The sequence below is a fragment of the Eublepharis macularius genome, chromosome 16, assembly GCF_028583425.1.
Source record: "Eublepharis macularius isolate TG4126 chromosome 16, MPM_Emac_v1.0, whole genome shotgun sequence".
Taxonomy (NCBI): domain Eukaryota; kingdom Metazoa; phylum Chordata; class Lepidosauria; order Squamata; family Eublepharidae; genus Eublepharis; species Eublepharis macularius.
In genome coordinates this window covers 25,188,792-25,212,352 of record NC_072805.1, presented here as the reverse complement: position 1 = coordinate 25,212,352, position 23,561 = coordinate 25,188,792, and the positions used below count along the sequence as shown (strand labels likewise).

The 23,561-nt window shown below is 42.8% G+C and overlaps 1 protein-coding gene and 1 pseudogene across 1 annotated transcript in view; both read left to right on the top strand.

Moving 5' to 3' along the window:
* Positions 1 to 23,561, top strand: part of WWOX (WW domain containing oxidoreductase) — a 748,321-nt gene that overhangs the window by 184,313 nt on the left and 540,447 nt on the right. The window contains exons 6-7 of the mRNA XM_055000490.1: positions 1,835 to 1,923; positions 13,018 to 13,203. Coding sequence (XP_054856465.1) covers positions 1,835 to 1,923; positions 13,018 to 13,203 — 275 coding nt within the window. The remainder of the gene's footprint in view (positions 1 to 1,834; positions 1,924 to 13,017; positions 13,204 to 23,561) is intronic.
* LOC129344353 (U6 spliceosomal RNA) lies at positions 22,990 to 23,089 on the top strand (annotated as a pseudogene).

Sequence of the window (23,561 nt, the reverse complement as noted above, 5' to 3'; positions counted from 1 at the left end):
AGGCATATGGTTGAGGTCGGGCTAGGCCTCCACCAACCGAAAAATGGAGAAGAATATAAGACCTGAACCCTCTTTATTAGGGTTGTCCACCACCTTAGTTTGTTAAGCTGCATGTGCTGTTGTACTGATTGCCACCCTCTGGCTATTATATATTATTGTATTTAGTGTATATTTTATAAGTGAATCTTTTAAAATTTATTTATGGTTTTATATTGGATACACTATTTTTTAACTTGTTGTAATCTGCCTTGAACCCTTCGTGGGGAGGGCAGAATAAAAATTCAAAGTGAATTAATAAGTAAATAAATAAATTTGTTCACCACACTGTGTGGCACTAATCTGTCTAGAAGAGTGGTATATAAACACAGTCGTCATCATGTTATACAGGAGCTCACTTTTTTCCCTAGCAGTGATTGACTTTTGTCCTATCTTATACTGAACATTATGATTTCGATTATGTCTTTGATATGGCTCTTGTAAGACGATTTCTCTACTCACTCTGGATTTTGCTCGAGATTAGGATTAATTTTGGGCATACATTCTAGCAGTTGATTTTTTTTTAATCAAAATAATAAGACTAATTTGGGGGGGGATCATTTTGCTTAATTTGATTTTAGCTTAATTGGAAAAAAAATGTTCACATTTTTAAAGTCCATTTGAATATTCATACACAGTTCTGCCAAACTAGCAGCGGTAATAGACAGCTAAGGGGGACATGATGGAGGCTTATCAAATTATAAAACTATGCATGGGATTGATAAAATAGAGCTTTTTTCTTGCTCTCCAGTAATATTGTAACTTTGGAGCACTCAATGAAATGGTTGGAAAATAAGCTCAGGAAAGGCAAAAGGAAATACTTTTTAATTCGATTAATATTTAAACTGTGGAATTCGCTGCCAGCGGATGTAGTGATGACCACAAGTATATATGGCTCTAAATGGGGGTTAGAGAGAGTTATGGAGGAGAGATCCGTTCAGGCTGACTAGCTATGATGAGTGAAAGGAAAGGAACCAGCAGCGAACCTCTGAAACCCCAGTGGTATGGGGCCACATCAAGGGAAGGCCTCAGCCACTATGCCATATGTGTTCAGCCCTCCAGGGCAACTGGTTGGCTGCTGTGGGTAACAGATGCTGGACTCAATAGAGCCCTGATCTGATACAGTAGTAGGGATGCCATTCCCCTGCTGGGGCCAGGCGATCCCACACTCCCACTCTCCGCCCCCTGCCTCTACTCACCTGGTCAGCGGGTGAGGAAAGGTGAGGGAACACTGCCCTGGGCATGACAATGTCACTTCTGGGAGTGATGTCATCGCACCACCCCTAAGAGCACTCCTGTGCTGATCAGTGGGCTGATTAGGGCCCCAAATGGGCCAAATCAACAGCTGAGAAGCACATGTGCTCTTCCATGCATGATGACATCACTTCCTGGAGGTGACATCACGTAGACGCAGAAGCGCATGTGCTACGTGTGTGCATGAGAAGCTCCCCCGGAATCAGAAAAGGTAAGCACCTCTGGGAAGGTTAGAAAGACCTGGCTTCCCTATCCAGTAGGCTTTACTTATATCCTTATGATGAAAACAAATACTTTATTGTAGGTGGAGTTCTCTAACCTTGGTCAGAGGAGCTTCTCAGTTCCTTTGTGTTTAGGAACACAGCACTGGGCAGTGTTCTCTACTCTCCTCCATTTGTACTGTTGATTTGTACTTATGGTGGGGTTCTAATGTTAAACAGGAGAAGTTAAACACCCACCGTAACCCATTCTGTGCAATCTGATACTGTGCATCTACATTTATTTGCTCTTATTTATTTTTTCCCCTTCATTTCCCTCCTCCTAGCACAAAGCCAAGGTGGAAGCAATGAACTTAGACCTTGCATCTCTTCGGAGCGTACAGGAGTTTGCTGAAGCATTCAAATCCAAGAATATGTAAGTATTCAGGAAGAAGGCTATATATCATGGTTTCTTATTATTTTAATGCTTTTATCAATTGTTGGAAGAATTCATCATAATGCAGAAAAGTTTGGGTACATACGGTTTTTGCATGTGGTAAATTACATGTAGAAAGAGAGGGACAAATATTCAGCTCATGTCCTACTGAGCTTGATTTTGTGTTTCCAGTTTCCTCCTGACCCAAACCACACCAACTTTTGACATCGGCTCTTTTATTTGATAGAGCAGTTATCTCTTGTCCGTGTCAGAAACTTGTACAGGAACAATTCAAAATATGCTGTCTGTGTCTCCACTGCTGGATCTTGAAAGTCTGGGAATGGTAAAGTGTAGATGACTGGGAAAGGCAAACCACCCCGTAACAAAAAGTCTGCCAAGGAAACGTTGTGATGTGACATCTCCCCATGGGTCAGTAATGACTTGGTGCTTGGACTGGGTGCTTTCACCTTTATCTTTAATACTAATCTAAACTGGTTCCATAGGCATTCCCTCTTCCCTGGAAGAACTGGGAATGTTAGTTCTGTGGACAGGGAGTCAGTGAGACCTGATATAATTCTTAGCCTCTCACCAATCTGTCATGTCGAGGATTCTTTGACGTTTACCTTGATGGTTAAAGGAATGTAAAACACTAAGTATATAGTGTGGATCAGGGCTTTTTGGGGGGGGGGAAGAGGTGATGGAACTCAGTGATGGAACTCAGGACTGCATAGTGATGTCACTTTGGGTCAGCTGGAACAAGGGGGGAGTTTTTTAAAGTTTAAATCACCCTCGGCAAAACTGGTCCCATGGCCGGTGGCCCCACCCCCTGATCTCCAGGCAGAGGGGAGTTTAGATGGCAATCTAAACTCCACTCTGTCTGGAGATTAGGGGGCGGGGCCACCAGCCATGTGACCATTTTCAAGAGGTGCCGGAACTCCGTTCCACCACATTCCTTCTGAAAAAAAGCCCTGGTGTGGATACTCCTTTAAATTTTAAATTAGGATTGCCAGCATTGCGTCAAGAGAGATTTTGTGTTCTAAGGGAGTTTGGAGTTTGTGGGAGGATGTGACATCACTTCTTGGTGATGCTAGGAATTTCCCCTAATCTCTATGGTAAAGACTAAAGAGACTGGGGAATTCCTAGAGTGTCAGTATGGAGGCCATTTTCTGGCCATTTTTTCTCACATTCCTCATTTTATCAAGGGCAGGGATTGAGATCTGGAGCAGGGGTTTACCTGATGTGCACAGGCAAAAGACAAGTCTACGTGAAATGGAAGTGGTCAGAGAAAAGTGGATTCTTCACTATGTTCACAGTACTATTTAACTTTTTATGTCCTGTAAACTATGAATGCGTAGATATAGCACAGTCCCTTGCTAGAACTTCTACATTAAGACTGGAGGACTAAGAAGAGGAAATAATAAATGGGTGGAAGGGAGGAAGTAGAAGATGAAATAGGCCCAAGAAGAGAAACAGACAAGGCCAAATTGAAGTGATTCATGTATAAACGAACTATACCAACCACATTCTCTGCACAGCTCCTCAAAATGTAACGTTGATTTTGATCTCTTGCTTATCTGAGATCTTTTTAAAACCTAGATTTGTGTGTAGTGAAAGAGAGGATGCTGCAAGCTGGCCTTAGACAGTATCTAAGGAGGGGAAAAAATGTTGAATTCCGGCCATCTGAAAAGGTGAAGATTGAATTGCCTTCAAGGGGTTATAATGAGCCCAGTCAGACAGTTCCCTAAGTACCAAATACGCTGCATCGATCAACCAGCTGATTTATAAGCATATAAATGTTGCAACTTGAAGAATGACAAACTGTTCCCTTGGCTGAGCAGGATCTTACCGAAGGCATCTTTTAAAAAATGCAGTGAGGACATGTTTTGAGCATGTATAAGTGGATGAGAATATTCCACTCTGGGAAAAAAAAATACAAATTGGAGCTTTTATATAACAGCAAGTAAAATGATGTCTCCCAAAAGAGCCCAGTCAAGTATCCAGCAGCTTTTCAAACGTGCTGTAGTAACTTCATACTCAGATTTGTGTTGCATGTTCTTCTATGGTTTTGTCTTTTAATCTGCACTGCCCTTATAATATCCAGTCTTCATCCTTACAGAATTGCTTTTGATCTCTTTTTTATTTTTTTATTTTTTGTATGGTGTGGAATACACATGCATAGAAACATAATAACAATAATAACATTCGATTTATATACCGCCCTTCAGGATGACTTAACACCCACTCAGAGCGGTTTACAAAGTATGTTACTATTATCCCCACAACAAAACACCCTGTGAGGTGGGTGGGGCTGAGAGAGCTCCAAAGAGCTGTGAGGTGGGTGACTAGCCCAAGGTCACCCGGCTTCAAGTGGAGGAGTGGGGAATCAAACCTGACTCTCCAGATTAGAGTCCCGCGCTCATAACCACTACACCAAACTGGCTCACATACTTAACCACTACACCAAACTGGCTCACATACACAGTGACCAGTTCGTAATATATGAATATTCATCATTAATATATAATCGATAATGTGGTCAATTTTGTCAAGTTATCCTGAAGAAATTATTCTGGTATACTTCCACCAGTATCCACACTTGTGTGGATTAACTTTTTCAGTGGTCTGTCTATAACATCCTTTTAATAATTCTGTGATAACTTGACGTTACGGTGAGGATTTCCACACGGGGCCCTGCCTCCAGTCCTGGGCCCCATACTGCTTTAGCTGATCCCCTGATTTCTGCATGTTTTCTTGGGCCTTTAGTTCTTGTCTCTACTTTTTTCATTTTTGGCCTGTTTCTTTTGGGACCACTTTTACCCCGATGCGAATATCTGGATATTGACATGGGTTTATGGACTTGACCCCACATTTTCAGGGTATGTTGGTGATACAGGCCAGATTAGCTCCTTCATCAAGAATGATGCCATGTATCCATCTTTGGTTTTAATTTGAGTATATTGTTGTTTAGTTTGATGATAGCTGTTAATGTTATTAAAATTATTTAAAAAATTTAAAAAAAAGAATGATGCCATAAGTGATATTTGAGTGGCTGTCAACCTAGCAGGAGCTAACATCTGTTGAAAATGGGATGTATGTGCTTCAGCAAAGAGGAGGACTGAAAGGGCCAATTGTCTTTAGCTGTCTGTTGCCCTCTCCTCCTCCTCCGTGGTCCTAATACCCTCTAATTCAAGAGTATTATTTTTCATACAGCAAGCAGAAGCCCTTTGAAATCTTGTGGGTGCCATTAAGATTTCTGACCCTGCTATAAGCGCTCTACTTCAGAATATTGCTGCCCTTCCCACTGAATTTTGCCAAATAAGGTGGGTCCCTCACATAAACTGTTCCCCACCCACATGCCTTTTAATCAGTCCTCTGTGAAAATTGGGCCTTATGTAATTTCTGTTCAAATATATCGTTCTGTTTCATTCCTCGATACCTGATGACTCCTCCTCCTGTCCGGGGATGAGCCTCCCCTCCCTCCTCGCCGCCGCCCCCCTCGGCTCCAGGGGCCCCACAACTCACCTAGCCGGGGCAGGCGCGGCGGCGGACGGGCGCGGCCGCCGGCCCGGCGGCCGGGCGAAGCGCTGTCGCGGCGCCGCGGAGGAGGCAGCGGCGGCAGCAACCCGGGCGGGAGGAAGCGCCCCGGGGGAAGCAAACCGGCAGGCTGGGCGGCCGCCGGAGCGGACGCCGCCAGGGCAGACGGCCCCAATGCGGTGGCGGCGACGACGGCAGAGGCAAGGCGGCGCAGCCGCGAGGCCCGCGCTTGCGAGGCCGAGCCTCGCCCGGGGCCGCGAGGCAGCGAGGGGGTGGGAACCGGCCCCGGCGTCGGCAGGCGATAGGCCGGCCCGCCCGCCCACCAGGGAGATGGGGGAAGGGCGCCCAATGGCAGCTGGGAGGCGGGAGGAAGGAGCACCAGGCTTCCCACCCCGGAAAGGCTGGAGGCAGGTGTTGCTGCCGGCATTGGGACAGATAATGAGCCTCACCTGGGGCGCTGGCAATTGGGGAGCGGGGCGGGGCTGCCCCTAGCGAGGGAGGGGATAAAAGGGGTCAGAGGCTCCCTGGCCAGGGAGGAGAAACAGGGAGGCTGTCCTGAGGGAAGGACCATCCCTGGGCCCAGAGGCTGTGCTTACCTGTTGCCAGACACGGTTTAACAGCCCTGGGGCCATCTGAGGCCAATCAAAAGGGAAGCTGAGAACCCTGGAGCCAGCAGACAGGCCGCCTGCCCGGCCTAGGTAGCAGCGGGGCAACCCCCCCCCCGGACCCGCCGGCTGCGCTGACCGCACCCCCGCCACAACGGACCCGACGGACGCGGCGCCCCCAGCTGACGGAGAAACTCACACCTCCTAACATCTGGAAAACCTGAATATGCCATTTAAATACATTCCCAGCAGTGACTTTTTCACCATTACCCTTAGAACTTCCATAGAAGATTATTATCTTGCTCACCATTGTAGCCATCCATAAATACTGTACAGTGATGTTTTCTAATCAAGTATATATAGAAATCTGTTAAGCTCTTTGATAGTGACAGGTCCACACTACGCAATTTAGGAAAAAGGGGTTAACCATGGAAATGTTGAAATTTATCTTTTGACCTTAGGATCCTATAATTGATACTCAGACAGAAACAATTTCTCATTCAACAATGCACAAAGAAGCATATTAAAAAAATAACCAGGGCAGTTTTAATATACAAACAAATGCCTATTTGTGCAGCAGTGAGTGCAGAGGTCCGTGTGTTCAGTTTAATAAGATCAAAGGTTGACTGCCTCTGAGACTTACAAAATTAGTTCTCACATTTTCACAAGTGGTCTCTATTGTGCCTTACTTTTGCATTGGCTTCTGGGGCAGGGATTTGTCAGTCCCTAGTACCGTTTTCCCTTAATTCTAAACAACTGCCGTTTCCTCAGGTCCAGTGCAGATGTAAAATTTCTGCTGTCCTAATCATGGAAAATACTGAGAGTATATTTCAGGCTCTTGTACTTCTCTCTCTTTAAAGAGAGTTCTCTGATTATCACTGATCTCCAGAAATCAGTATTGCTGGAGAAAACAGCAGCATCCAACGACATCCCAGTCTATGACATCACATCACAGCAGTGGCTTCTCTCTTAGTGTCTCTCTACATAAAACATCTGGCCCATGAAGAACATGTGTTGTGAGATGCAATGTTAGCAAGGAAGGGTAGTTTAAAAAGACAGAGTTAGTGGCAGGGCAAAGGTTTTGCTATATGCTGAAGCTGTGTAAAAGGGCTGTAAAATGCCGGAAACAAAACCAATCCTGGCTTTGGCAGCTCCAACCCATTTCCACTTACTGCTGCCATCTGTTTGCCATCCCATTCAGTTTTAGACTGGAGAGGTGAAATTGACTGAGGGCCAAGCTACAAGTGACGAATGACACTTGAACGGCAAGTGGATTGAGTGGAGTGCAAGTGAACAGGGAGAAATACACTTGCCGTTCAAGTGTCATTCGTCACTTGTAGCTTGGCCCAGAGACTTCCCTGAGGCAAAGATGAAATTAACAAACTCTCTGAGGAGCGATCTCTGCTGGCTCTGTCTTTTAAAACTATGCTTCCAAGCTAACATTGCATCTCTCTACACTTGATGAACACACGCCGAGGTGTCTCATGTAGAGAGACTCTTAGTGTTAAAGGGGAAGAAATGTTTTAGCCTTTACTCTGACTCTGAGAAAGGTAATGGAAGGAAACTCCTCCAGTAAGGTAGTAACTGAATAGCCAGTTTGGTGTAGTGGTTAAAAGCACGGGACTCTAATCTGGAGAACTGGATTTGATTCCCCACTCCTCCGCTTGAAGCCAGCTGGGTGACTTTTAGAACAACTTCTAAAAGCTCTCTCAGTCCCACCCACCTCGCAGGGTGATTGTCATAAGGATAATAATAACATCCTTTGTAAACCGGTCTGAATAGGTATTAAGTTGTCCTGAAAGAAGGCATATAAATTGAACATTATATAAACCTAATGTTATATGTTATTAATACTAGAGGCCCCCCCCCATATAAGTTCTTTAGTTCAGTCTGCAATCCTATACCCACTTGCCTGAGAATGAGTCCTATTGAATACAGGACTTTCTTCCAACTACATACATGTAGGATTGCACCATTTTTATGGCCCCAGCACTACAGAGTCAAATGTCCGAGACCTCGGTAAATACTGCACAAAATCATTCCACTTATTTTTTCAAATGTTTCATGGAACATGGATGCAACCTGGTTTAAACCACTCTTTAAAGAGACATTCCATTTCTGCCCAACGAAAGGCTCCACTGCTTTTGCAAAAAAAAGGCTTAACCAGCCATGAGGGGCATATTGGGTAGATAAGCATGTAAAATATTTATGATTTAATATGTACAGTTAAAAAATCTTTTGCTGCAAATAAAGTAGTAAGCATTTTGCAGTTTTATAGCTTAATGGTTAATGAGAGAATTTTAAAGGGTATGTGTATACAGTATTTTAATTAAAATTTTAATTTAAAATAATAAAACCATGAAGAATATTACAAAGGGCAATAGCAATCGATATAATGGCTTGGAATTTTAAACAAAAATACTTTTATTAAAAGCGCTATACAGCAAACGTGAAAAAAAAAAACCAGGAGACCGATCTTTTGGCAAATGTGTGTGATTGCCACTGTTTGCAGAAGGGACCTAAAGTGATCTTTGCCTTAACCCTGGAGTTTATAAGCTTAACTTTTCACTCTGAAGTTGTGTTTCAGCATTAACGGTTTCTAAAGCATGAGAATCCTAGATTTGGAAGCAAAGCTGTTAGGATGCCTGTAGAAAACTGCTGTTCTCTTTAGAGATGCAAATAAAAGTAAAGGCTTCTGATCAGGTATGAAACCAGGGGCCATGGGATGCAACACCATGATTTGCAGAAGACTGAACACCCCTATGTTTTGGACTGTCATAAAGGGGTTGTTGTGTAGGGCTGCTGATTTGAACAACTGGTACCTTAAGCACTCAGAAACCTGTCTTGAGGGAGTTTCGCTCTGCAAAGCTGGCTGGCACTGAGTCCAGCAGGAAGATTTATGGATTCCTATAGATAGAAATCCATAAAGCTAATAAAGGTCTTCGGAGGAGTCTGGCAGCCTTCGACAACCGTAATACCTTACTTTAAATGCTTCCATTGAGTCATTGCCTCCCCCTGCTGGAAGCCGGGCACAGTCTGCCTGCCTGTCTAATGTCACACCATGGTCAGAATGTCTGCAAGTAATTCTGCCCACTTGACTAGACATCAGAGTAGGTCCCAAAAGACTCTTCAGCTAAAAATGTTAATAAGATGAAATAAATGAAATTTAAAAACAAACAAAATAATCTAAGAAATATTAAGAAATCCAATCCCCCCACCGAAAAGGTAATACCATCCCGTGTAGGTGTTATGGCGAGTTTAAGGTTCAACTTTTATCCCAGAAAATGCTTTGTGAAGTCCTTCCATAAAAATAAATTTGCAGTTCCTCAAGCACTCATCATATTAGATTACTGCAATGCACCCTGTGTGGAGTTCCCCTTAAAAAGTGTTTAGAAATAACAACAACAGCAACAACATTTGAGGTTTATACCACTCTTCAAGACAACCTAACACCAAACTCAGAGCAGTTTACAAAGTCAGTGTCATTATTATCCCCACAACAATCACCCTGTGAGGTGGGTGGGGCTGAGCGAGCTGTGACTGACCCAAGGTCACCCAGCTGGCTTCGAGCGGAGGAGTGGGGAATCAAACCTGGTTCTCCAGATTAGAGTCTCATGCTCTTAATCACTACACCAAACTGGCTTCAGTGCAGAATACTGGAGTGGGTCTCAGGGAAATTATGACTCCAGTTGTGGTTCATCTACACTGGCTCATGGCACAATTCAAGGTGCTGGTGCTGACATTTAAAGTGCTATATGGTTTGGAACCAATATACTTGAAGGACCACCAACTCCATTATGAATATACCTGACCCCTGTGATCATCTTTGGATGCCCTGTTTTGGGTACCTTCTGCAATTAGGTGGGTGGCATCCTGGGACAGGGCCTTCTTAGTAGTGGCACCAAAAATTCTCTCCCCAGGAAGATTTGCCTGTCCCCTTCTGTTGCTATCTTTTGCCAGCAAATGAAAACTTTTTGTTTCGCTTGGCATGCCCTCAAAGATCCCTCCTCCTTCCCCAATGTTTTTATCTTTTGCATTTATTTTAAATTGTTTTAATGACACACATATATGTTGGTTTTAATGGCTTTTATAATGATATTTTAATTTGTATGTTTTAAATTTGTTAGCTGCCTTGGTCATCCTGTGAGGGCAGAAAGGCAGGGTAAAAATGTTGTAAATAAATAAATAAGGATGGTATGTGGAACAATATTATTGAAGGAATATTCTGTGGGTCTTGGGAAATATAACAGAGCTGAAAGGGACTTAGGTACATTGTATCAGACCTTTATTTTTAAAAAGTCAGATGGATTTCTTGTTGCTTATTCATCTGTGCCAAATTCTTGCATCAGAATAGACTAAGCATTTGAAAAGTGCTTTGAAATGTTCAGTGGTTTTGGATAAATTTAGAAGGAGCTTTGTGATACTATAGTGTAATAACTAAAAATGTGAAGCTGAAGGCCCCAGAAAATAAAATGCATCTAAATGTAAAAGGTATGCCTACCCTCCAAAGACATGAGCTGAGTTTGTGGTACAATATTATTCTTCCATTTGCAAACGTGCCGTAATTACGTCCCTTGAAAGTACTTGCAATTGCAGTTGTCCAGTTCGTTAGGCCACTGACAGTTCATAGGTTTGCCTGATGTGTTCACAAATGGATCATGAAATGGCATAAGTGACTGATTTACACACATGGCTGCACTTTCTGATCCGTTTAATTCCTTGTTAGGTTGGTTGTTTAGACAATATGGAAGTTTAATTGTCTCTCCTGTCAGTATTTCCACTACATAGAGCTTATCCCATTGGTGCCAAATTTAGGCTAAGAGAAACAAATATTGTCAAGTTTCCATTTAGAGCAATGCCATGCTAGTAGGGAAGGGTTGCCAGTCCCCTGGTTGCCCCACCTTTGCTCCCCCCAGCCCCGCTCACCTGGCTGGCAGAGGGGACAGAGGGGGAGGCAGGCTGGTGGGAACCACTGAACCATGCAGCGAAATGGCACATGAGCTCTCTGGAGGCCCCGATGATGCATTTCGGGTTGAGAACTGGAAGCTATGGGGTTTCAGTGGGGCCAAATCAACCCCAAACATAGCAAAAATGCTCCATAGTTTCTGTTTTTCCAACTGGAAGTGATGTCATTGCATGCTCCGTGTGTACACAAGGAGTCTGAATCCAGATTGCCCACCTGCATATTGACCCTCAGTCCCACACTTTGAAGGTAAGTGGGGGCTGGCACCTCTACATAGCTAGAACTATAAGAGAACCGTCGCTGTATATGACCAAGAAAGTTATTCAAGATAGCTTCGCACACAGAAACAGAGCTAGCCCAGCCTTATAACTAGTCAGGCCTCAAAGGGAGTTTAGAGGTCTAGAACAGAACAGCTTTTGAGAGGGGCCTAAAACAATGGAACAACACAGTTGTGTGGCCTTGTGTAGATTAGAAGAGCTGTCTGACCAGGGTTGCCAGCTCCCCTTACCCTCCTGGTGGGAGAGGGGATCTGGCACTTACCTTTTTGATGTCCTCACTTGCACAAAGCATGGACACGCTCCTGGGGCGGCGCAATGACATCATTTACGGAAATAAGGCACAAGGCCTGGGTTTGTTTTCATGCTTCACAATGGGCCAATTTGGTCTCACATCAATTGATCATCCACTCTGAGGTGATATTCCAGTCCCCCAAAACTTGACACACACCCCACCCCCCAAAAACTCAAGTCATTTCCTGGTGTGGGGCTGGCAACCCTATCAACATATGTTATAGCACCCTGTGAAGTGCCCTCAATCTAAAAGAAAGAACAGCCACATAAATGAATTGGCGGGAGATTACAGTCGAGGATGTAATTATTCACATCACAGCTCAGGCTGTTAACTGCTCCACCAGGCCAGCGTACTGTTGAGAAATATATAATGCCTGTAAAACAAACCCATGGAAACTTTTGTGATGTGGGGTTGGTTTCTGTTGGCCTATTTGATTCTGTTTTTCTCTTACAAACAGACTTGAATGCCCATTTTGCAGAAGATATCAAAGTCACATTAATGTTTGGAACCTTTTATGACAGTATTTTCATGTGCAGCTTTTGCAAGATATTTCTCCAAGGGCCACAATAACCCCAAATAAACTGATGAAATTTAGGCATGAAACCTTTCTATCAGAATTTTCAGAATTCCATTACTGTACAGTGAGATGTTTGGTGATACATAGCACTGTACACTGGAAGTCAACAGAGCAGGTGGTGATTGAAATTCAGAAACAGTTGACTTTCCAGTAGAAATTTCTAGGGAAATTGCATAAACTGCAGTTTGAATTAAAAAAAAAAATCCTTCCCAAATCATCGGGGAATAAATCCACGTGAATCTCTGCTGAGCAAATTGGTGCTGGCTAGCATAGATTCATTGAGCATGGAAGCACAAGCAAAAGGTGAGTGCCCATGGGTGGCCAGATTTCTAATTTCTAATCAATAGGAGAAATGGTTCTGAATGAAAAAAAATGGGTTTTTTTTGCTAGCTATTAGGGCCAAACAGGGTGATATGAGATATCAGAGACTAGGAATTCACATCCCTAAAGCCACAAGGGAAGGATGTTTATTCCTGGAGGTGTCACTTGCCTTAAAGTATGATGCATATGTATATCTTTCTCAAGAAGCAAATAGCAGCTCTAGAAGTGGTTGAACTGAGGTCAGAGAAAATGGCGACAAATAATGACTTACAGCTCTTTGTTCAGCAGCACGAGTTTGATACATTTTTGTTCCTTGGTTGTTTTTTTAGATTTAGGGAAAGGGGGGAAACCAGAAGAAATTGTAATCCCAGAGTTACCAAAATAGATCTAGGTTGGTCCTTAGCTAAAGGGGGTGAGAGAATGCCTGCTAGATTTTGGGAGACAGTCCACAAATTTCATGAGTTAATTTTGGCCATGTGGTGTCGTCGTGTGGATGACTTTTTTTCAACAATTATTTTTTCTAGACCTCTCCATATTCTGATCTGCAACGCTGGTATTTTCGGGGTCCCTTGGCAGTTGACTGAAGATGGTCTGGAGTCTGTGTTCCAGGTCAATCATCTGGGGCACTTTTACCTCATTCAGCTTCTCAGAGATGTTCTCTGCCGCTCAGCTCCTGCCCGAATTGTGATAGTTTCATCCGAATCTCACAGGTTAGTTGTTCTGACTCTCACTGTTGGGCGTCTTCCAAAAAAGGCATGCAAGCGCTCTCCCGGAGAATCAGCACTGAGTTTTGTGCCTGCTCTAGAACCTTTCTGAGCTCCTTCCCGCTGAAACTCTCCACACGCCTTTGAAAAACTGCTCCTTAGAGCTAAACTACAAGAAACGAATTACACGAGGATGCTCACGTGAAAGGAGTCGCAATGTTATCCAGGAAGCCGAGTTTTAAAAGACAGATTGGAAGGAAGTCTCTGTCAATTTCCCCTCTCTACAGAGCCAGCAAAGATCACTCCTCAGAGGGTTTGTTTATTTCCTCTTCACCTCCTGAAGGCTCTGTCAGTTTCACCTCCCCTTCTGGGCCCTTCTCCCCTTCTGAAATTGACAAGAGCCTTCCACTCTGTCTTTTAAAACTCGGCTTCCCAGTTAACTTTGGAACTCCCTTCACGTGAGCGTCCTCGTGTAATTCGTCCCTTGTAGTTTAGCTCTCGTCAATTGGGGTCCTTCCAGAGAGACATATGTAAATACAGGCCCTGTTTTGTCCTAGCTGGCCACACAGTAAAGGACACTGGAACATTGAGACACAACACTGACTTATGTCTTTGTGTGTATCTGCACAGAGCCTCAGTTGGGAAACTTGTGGAGGTGGACAAAAGAGAACTGTGGTTGTTGTGGATTTTCCGGGCTGTATAGCCGTGGTCTTGGCATTGTAGTTCCTGACGTTTCGCCAGCAACTGTGACTGGCATCTTCAGTGGTGTAGCACCAAAAGACAGAGATCATCTTCAGAGGTGTAGCACCAAAAGACAGAGATCTCGTGACACTGAGAGATCTCTGTCTTTTAGTGCTACACCTCTGAAGATGCCAGTCACAGCTGCTGGTGAAACGTCAGGAACTACAATGCCAAGACCACGGCTATACAGCCCGGAAAATCCACAACAACCATCATTCTCTGGCCGTGAAAGCCTTCGACAATATAAAAGAGAATTGATTGGTAGGCTCAGCTCCTTGCCCTTGGGCATGTGCAGCCTGAGATGCACTTCCAAAGGGAGTGGAGTTTTCACACTTAAAAGGCAGTGTGGTGTAGTGGATAGAGTTTCAGACTAGATCCTGAGGAACCCCTGTTTGAATCCGCACTTCTACCATGAAAGCTTGCTGGGTGACCTTGGGCCAGTCGCATTCTCTCAGCCTATCCTACCTGAGAAAATGGAGGATGGGAGAACGATGTTCTTTGAATCCTCATTGAGGAGAAAAGTGGAATATAAATCAATAAAAGCAAAATGTAGCTCTGGAATTTTGCAAATCGAGGCCCTGTGCAGGCTCAAAACCCATAAATATGAACGGACATGATATGACCACTCAAAAATACGAGTTGCAGGTAAGCAACCTGTTTTTCTACACTGACAGTGAATAAAGGAGCTATGAATGCTCAGGACAGAAGCACTATATGCAATGAGAGACAAATCCACTTACTAGATAAACAGTTATACAAGCACTGAATAAAATGCAGCCATGAAAGTTCAAAGCAAATAGGGTGGAGAGAAGAGGACAAAATTCATTGTACCCCTCTCCTAAAGGAGGGCCATAGAGCTGTGAATCTATTTTTCTGTACGTTTATTTTCCTTTTTACTCCAATTTAATACAGGGTACAAATGGCCACCATTTGTTCATGTGCTCCTTGGTAATTACTCTCTGTGTGAGATCATTTTGCCTTAACTGCTGATAGCCCTGGGTAGGGGGAAAAGGTACAATATCACTCCCTGCCACTTTTACTACCTGAGCTGGGAGGGTAAGTGTGGTGAGGAAGACAGTTCCGCCAGGAAAAGAGTTAAATGTCTCCTCTCCTGTACTGTCAGCTCCCATCCCAATTGCACCCACTGCCACAGCTGGTTTGAAAGACTGAAAAGGTACATCAGGGGATCTGAGCCAAGCTCTCCCACATAACATGCAGTTGAACCTTAAAACTGGATATTAAATAGACATTTCACAATATCATACAAATACGCTGAATTGGAATCAGCCTCAGTTAAGAGTAGAGGTTTTCTTGCTGTTTGGGTCATCGATTTTGCCGGGAAAGGGAATAATAATTGATTAATTCTGAATGCCGCGACCTTTATTGATTGGTCATTCGACAACTTCAGTTGCCAGACCAAGAAGAATGCGCAGTTATTCTACGAGGAAAAACAATGCTGTTAAAGTCTGGTTTTGTTTTATTTGTCTTTTATTATGAGAAATTAAGGCACTCAGTGCAGATATTAGCGATGTCACTGTGCGAAGCATATTTCCTTTGGAAAGCAAGCACCTTTGATTGCTAGTTCAATTAAAATATCACAAGACATTTCTTTTCATTTGTTATTAGAAATCCCTTGACAAAAGGAACATGGAATTCTATTTGACTTTTATGCATCTTTGTAGCATTATACGAACACCCAAATGCCTAAAATGTCTTGTGAAATGCATAAAACCAGAACAAGGACCCAGTATTTCTGTTATTCCCAATAAAGTGGATTTTGAAGAATTACAAAGGTACCCCTCTCTTGTGCTCTGCAACAACATACCTTTTTTTAAAAATCTCTCTTTTTTAAATCTATTAGCTAAGGGGAGGCAAGAGTGTTTTTTTTTCACCCTGAAATGTTTGAGTGCCCTGAAATGAAGCTTACTTCTTAAAAATCATGTCTCCCTAAAATGCAACCCCTGGGACCTGGCAGAGAGAGACCAGCCAAGGGTCAGGTTGAACCCCTTTATCACTTCCAAACACAAGGGCTTATAGTATAAATGACATGCTGCAGATAGGTTTGCTTTAACCATTTTAAATTTACGATGGCTGAAGTGAAGGGGGGGTATAGAGCATGGCAGTAATAATCCTCTCTTGTGTTGAAAGACATGAAACATCTCATGATTAGGTGGTAACAAAAAATCTTGGATGCCCTTATCTTTGCAAATCACACCAGGTTTATGAAAGCAAGGAGCCGAGTCCCATTACTGGAGAAGAAGAGCCACTGCAGGGCAGGAAATAAATCTGCCAACTCCAATCACTTGCCAGATGTGGAGGGCACAATGGGATATGTAGAAATGAGCTGTTATTTAATGGGAGATTATGTTGAATCGTCAGCTGCTTGTTTCTTGGTGTAATGTCTGATCTCCAGTAGTTTTTCAAATGGCATCTTTGCTTTCGAGGGGCTTCATCTGCCCGCTTCTGCCCCTTTGGTGTCCTGTGGAGCTCAAGTTTGCATCTCCCCCCCCCCAGCGCTTTAAAGCTTAATTTGAAATAAAGAAGGGAAACAAACAACCATCCTTTGGCTCCTCTGTCGGCTGCTTAGTCATGCAAGATCAGCCAAGGTTTATGGAAACTTATCCCACAATACGTAAATGGTGTGTGTCCAGGTTTAACAACCGAAGAAGATAATTGTTTTTCCATTTCTCACCATTCGCCATGCATTAAATCATACTTAAACGTATAAAATAATCATTGGAATGGTTTCTAGTTTGTAATTGGGGAAAAACCAGAAACAAATGCCGAAAGGTTGTTAAACTTTGTATCTTATTACCTGGAACTATTTTGCACTTGGAAATGCCAAACCCCGTTTTGGTTACTCGGCTTTGTATTTTTGACTCCTCCATCTGAGGACACTGTAGCTAGCCCTCCTTTTAGGATGGAGGCTGTGCTGTTAGCAGACAGCCTCCTGACTTTTGAGGAGGAGCTAACGTTGCTTCTGTGTCCATTAAGCAGTGAAAGAAAAGGCAGTGGGTGCTTAGTTGGTGAGAAGAACTTTTCAGAATGAGCTTTGGAAGGGGCAGGTCTTGAAAGTAGCAAAGCACATAATTTATAGCATTTTTTTCTTTTTTCACTTCTTTCCGGTTATGGTGGTGAAAGATTGAGTCCAGGGCTCTTTTCGGAAACGACATGTATGTAGACAGCCAGAACAGTATAGTGGTTAGTGCTGGCCAGACCTTGGACTTGAGTTCTAATGCCCAAGGGTCACAAAACTCATTGGTCCAGAGGAGTTTGCCGTGTCAGTCTGTAGTTGCAAAGTAGTAAAGAGTCCAGTAGCACCTTTAAGACTAACCAATTTTATTGTAGCATAAGCTTTCGAGAACCACAACTTTCTTCATCAGATGCATCTGATGAAGAGAGCTGTGGTTCTTGAAAGTGAGTTTTGTAACACCTTGAAGACTGATCATCTTGAATATAACAGAAGCATCTGACGAAGAGAGCTGTGGTTCTCAAAAGCTTATGTTGCAGTAAAATTGGTTAGTCTTAAAGGTGCTACAAAACTCATTGGGTGAATGTGGGCCATTCACCTAGCTGTATCTGAAGAAGTGAGCTGTGGCTCACAAAGCTCATACCCTACCCCAAATTTTGTTTGTCTTATAGGTGGTACTGGACTCTTGCTGATTTCTACTGCTACAGACAAACATGGTTACCCATCTTGTTATACCTTGTTGTAAGGATAAATTGAGAAAGGGAGAAATGTGTGTGCCACCCCAAGCGCGTAATAATAAGATTTTCTGTATTGTAGCTGATGAGCAGGTTGGCAGTTAGCTTCATGATCCAGGAAAGGACGGGGTGGGGGGGGAGACCAGATGGGATTTTGTGCATCTGGTTGCTGAGAAAAGGAATACCAGTACCAAAGTTCTTGCTGTTGTTAAGGCACTGGAATGAACACATCATCCTCTGGCAACACATTGGGGTGAGAGGCTATGCAGTGCTCCATGTTAAATTGGAATTATTCTAATTCTCGTAGAGGTACACTGTTTTCCAAAAATGAACATATTTGGGGTGGAGTGGAAAGTGGCTTCAAGTCATAGCTGACTTATGGTGACCCCTGGTGGGGTTTTCATGGCAAGAGACTAACAGAGGTGGTTTGCTGTTGCCTGCCTCTGCAACTCTGGTCTTTGTTGGAAGTCTCCCATCCAATTACTAACCAAGGCCAACTCTGCTTAGCTTGTGAGATCTGACAAGATCAGGTTCACCTGGGCTATCTAAGTCAGGGCATATTTCAGGTAGGAACCCGTCATAATGATTTTCATGTTTATTATTTTATTCATTCATTCTATTCAGCTTCTATTCCGCCCTCCCCGCAAGTGGCGTCAAATGGGAGCAAGGGCAATTTCTCAAGCAACATCTTTCCAACTCCCACTTCAGGGGGCATATTGGGAGGAAGTGCAGAAGTTTTATGCTTCTGTGCACAGAATTTATATGGGATCCCACCCTTGTGGTTTGAAGTGAGAGATCAGTTTCACAGTTATTTTAATTGTAATTTTTCAGATTCATGCTAAATTGTGAATGCAATTGTTCAATCTCTTCATGTGGGTTTACTATGCCAGTTCAAATGGGCCGAGGATACAAGGCAAGGGTGAAGTTCTTCAGCATTGGTACCTCGTCCATTCAGGCTGAGTTGCATCCAGTCTATGCTCCTCCAGTAGAAGAGGGAAGCTGCTATAATTGCCCTGGTCATATACAGCCTCAAGTCTCATGAAGCTGGAGCCATCTCCTAGTAAGATCAGGGTGTCTTGTATATTCCAATGATATTTTTTTTGGTCTCTTACTAAATACCATTGTTTTTGTTTTTGTATAATTAATTGTTAAATGTTCCTCTTTACAGTATTCACCCAGATGGTCTGACAGTCTCTTTAATCCAGTCCTAGTTAGAGAAATTAGGACCACATCGTCAGCGTACAACAATACTGACACTTTTGTGACAATATCATTTATGAATAGATTAAAGAGTAGAGGGGCTAGGACACACCCTTGATTTACTCCCGTTTCTGTTGGGATTTCCTTAGTTAGGGAACCTGATATACCGACCCTGATTCTTGCGAATGTATCTGTATATAGCTTGCATATAAGAAGCAACAGTCCCTTACCTATGTCAGTCTGCACAAGCTTCTCCCAAAGCCATCCCCCAGATCAATGAATGCCACGTATATGGCTTTGGTTGGGCCATTCATCCCTGCATAAGCCAGCTGGAGGAGTGTTTGACAGTGACTGGTCGTGCAATGGCCTCTTCTGAAGCCTGCTTGATTGGGGTGTAGTATGTGGTTGTCCCTTATCCAGTCCTCCAATTTTTGGAGAAGATATTTACTGTATAATTTGGAGTCTGTCTAAAAGACTAATAGGCTGGTAGTTGTTTGGGTCCGACTTATCTCCCTTTTTGTAGATAGGGACCACTATGCTAGTCTTCCATCCTGCTGGAAAAACACCTGTGTTGTTCAAGTGGGACAACAGTTTCACAAGTATCGGGGACCACCAGCTGGAAAATGTTTTTATCAGGTCTGCTGGGATCAGATCTTCCCCTGGAGATTTTCCTGGAGCTAAGGAAGCTGTTAGACTTCCAGCTTCAGCTGCCGTTACAGCGGGCCATTCCGGTAGCATCTTCACTTCCATGGCAAATGACCAGTTCCTTAATTTCTGTTTAGCTGGGAGTGATGGAGATTGGTATATTTTCATAAAATGTTCATACCAAATATTCCCAGGAATTTGGGCTTCGATTTGAAAAAGAGATCTACCCATGCCAAATGAGATTAACTCCCCAAACCGGGATTCTTTCTTTTCAGCAACACCCTGAGCTGTTTGGTTTCTCTTCAGATCGCATAAATCTTTCCTAGTAAGATCAGAAATTCTAGTAGGCTAAGGTGACTGTAGAAGCTCAGAAAACAAGGAGTCATGGCACCTTAAAGATAACAGATTTATCAGTGCATAAGCTTTCATGGGCTAGGAACCCATTTAATAAGACACGTGAAGTGAATCCTCAGTGCGTGTTTGCATGCGTAGACATAGAAGGGAAAACTCTGAATAGTGATGATAAAGCCTATTAGATGCAAAAGTTATAACTTATTTATTTGGTAGAATTTTTTTCCTGACCTTCCTTTAAACAGCTCAACATGATATGCATGCTGTCCTTCCCCATTTTATCTTTACAACAACCTTATAAGGTAGGTTAGTCGGAGACCATGTAACTGGTTCAATAGTCTTAGGGCCAAGCTACAAGTGACAAATGACACTTGAATGGCAAGTGGATTGAGTGGAGCGCAAGTGAACAGGGAGAAACACACTTGCTGTTTAAGTGTCATTCGTCACTTGTAGCTTTGCCCTTAGATGCATTCTTCCATCAGATCATTTTTGCGATTTATTTTCTATTTAAAATAAGGGCAGACAATCTACACCCCTTTCTTCATATTGGAGGCTTTAGTTGTTTGCTGCTACCTTGTTATTTAAAAAAAAAAGAAGGAAACAAACAGCTGGCATTTAATGACTCTGTCAGACCCAATTAAAAAACATCAACTAGTTACTTTGATTTGTGCTCAGTCATGCCATGGGTATACTTAAAACATTAGACTCCACCAGAGCTCATTCCGGCTTTGTTCACATTTATCTTTTATATCTTTAAGGCTATCGATGGTGTATTGCCAATGTTATAGCCCCTTTCTAACCATCAATTTTTAATCTAAAAAGATTCTAAGAAGCAGCAAATCTCATCTGTAGCTGCCTGGGCACTTTTAAACTCTGGAGTATGCAATACTTGTTCACTAGAAAAAGTAAAGGGGAAATAAATGTCAAAAGCTGTCCTGTTACTTTGTTTTGAAAAAGCCAAGAATTAGTTAAAGCAGAGATTGAAAACGATCTTGGGGTTGTAGTGGGAAGCTAGATGAAAACATTGATGCTGTATGGCAGCAGTGAAAAAGGCAAAACATGTGCTAGGAGTTATTAGGAAAGGATTGAAAAAAATACAAAATGAAAGGAAACAGTGTTATGATTAGAGATGGGCATGAACCAGAAAAAAACTGAACCATGTGATTCGTAGTTTGTCAGATTTCACGAACCACAGACTATGAACTTTCACAAACCTGCCCCTGGTTCACAAACCAGTTCGTTTGGTTTGTGAAAATGTCACATCCAGGTCAGAAAATCATCACTTCCAGGTTAGCAGAAGGTCACTTCCGGATCAGCAGAAGGTTTGCAGGAAGTCCATCCCCTGTTGCCTAGGAAACTGATTGATTGGCACCAGGCTGTCAGCAATGATGAACCAAAAACCAAACCAAACGAACCAGCCTAAAGTTCATGGTGGTTTGTCAGAAATGGGATCTGACGAACCACTGGTTCGCGACCCTTGAACCGGCCTGGTTCGTGCTTAATTTTGGTTCATATTTCAATTCGTTCCCATCTCTAGTTGTGATGCCTTTGTGTAATGCTTTGATGCAGCCTCACTTGAAACATTTTGTGCGTTTCCCATTGCTGTATCTCAATAAGGATATTACAGAGCTGGAAAAAATTCAAAGGAAGGTCAACTCAATGATTAATGGGATGTAGCACCTTTTGAGTGAGGGAAGGCTGGAGAATCTGAGACTTTTCAGTCTAGAAAAAAGACGGCTAAGGGCAGAAGTATTAAAGGTTTATAAAATGTTGCATGGGATAGAGAAAGTTGCTAGAGGGAGTCTTTTCTCCCATAAGGCTACAACTGAGGAGCACCCAACGAGACAGTTGGGAAATAGGTTAGGGACAGACAAAAGGAAATACTTCTTTAGGCAACAAGTAATTAAACTGTGGAATTCAGTGCCAGAGGATATATTGGTAGCCATGAGCACAGATAGCTTTCAAAAGGGTTAGATAGGTTCATGGACGAGAGATCGATTCATTGCTTCTAGTCATGGTTACTAAAGGGAGCTCGTAGGCAGCGAAGCGCTGAATCCTAGGAACAGAAGGCAGATGCAGGGTAGGTCTGTATACCCCATGGTCTTCCAGGGTGACTGATTGGCGGCTGTGTGAAACAGTACACTGGATTATATAGGCCACTAGTCTGAGTCAGAAGGGCTTTTCTATTGTTCAAAAGTGTGTGTGCAAGGCTTTTTCTTTTTCTTTTAAAGATACAGAAGTCATTTACTGTGTTGTGCTGATTTCTACCAGTTCCCCCCTCAGGACTTGAGACAGTGCCCCAAAGGTGCCGGTACTGTAGCCAGGAGTACTGCCACAGAAAAAACCCTGTACATATGTCTAAGAGTAAGCCACTCTGAATCGGTCCTAGAGATAAGAAAGAGTATAAATTTTATCAATAAGACTCGTAAATATTACTCTCATTTGAAACAAAGCAAAAGTAGATTCAAGATTAATAAAAATGACTCTGGCAACTTTAAAAGACCGTTAAGGAATGCAACTGTAGCAAAATCTGTGGTATATTTATAACATTTGAATAATACTTCTTGAAACACAGCAGAATCTCTGTAACCCGGCAAAAAAGCATATTCCAAAATGGGATAACAGAGATCCATTTTTCAGTAAGTGTTATCAGCTTGTAGGTTAATGTCACTTCTCTTTTCCTTTAGCTGTTATAACAGTGTTCTATATTCTCCTAAGTCATTTTGCAATGGAAAGATGTTGCTGCATTTTTCTCGACAGCGGCAATATTCATTTTAGCAGCCCTGAACAACTTACTTTACAAATTCCAAACTGAATAACCGGTGATATATTTTAAATTACCGCACAGGGTAGAAGTGTATGCTTTTAAATACATATAGGATGTGGTTGTCTTAACTGTATTGTTTTATTGCTGCTGGGATCAATCCGAATTACCATGAACAGAATTGTGCTAGATGAACACAACTTCCTCTCCTCCCATGGTGTGTCCCCTGCAATTCTGCTCCTGCAGGTCATTACACCTCTGGGAACAGTGTGAGCTGGGGTGGGGTAAAACTGGAGTCTGCCACAGGAGAGGCAATTGGCAAACCTTCTCCTCTCCTCTCCTCTGCCAACCCAAATGGCATTCCATTTGCAGTTATGCAGAGAGGCTTACTTTGGCAGTACAGATACTAAAATTGGAACAACACAGAGAAGATTAGCATGACCTACACCGAGGGAATACCATTGTAGTTATATTTTCATTATAGTTTCTTATTGGTTTAAGTTGCAGCTGTAAACTACTTGGAATTTGAATATAAGAATATAAGCAGGATATAAATTTAATGTATAAATAAAATTGAGGGGCAGTGTCCTCAGTTTTTTGTAATGCTCCACCCCACCCCGCAACAAGTTTGAAATGCAGCATGGTCTGGGCTCCTTGGCCACTTACTGACCATGTTTGCTATGTATTTGCTGCTCCTGAGGGGCAGGGTGATTGGTGGGTGAAATCAAAAACGTGCACGCTATTATGTATCACTGAGTAAGTCCAAATAAAAGGTATTACATGGACTGTGTTCTTGGCTTTTTGAAAAACTGCACGAATTAGGGTGGTTTTTTTATGACATACAAAGAGACAGAAAGGGAGAAGACTAATGAGGTAAAATCCTAAAAATCTTCTGTTTCCTATTCTTCTTGTGTTTCTTTTAACTTCAATAAACGGAATTGGACTATGGTTTATATTG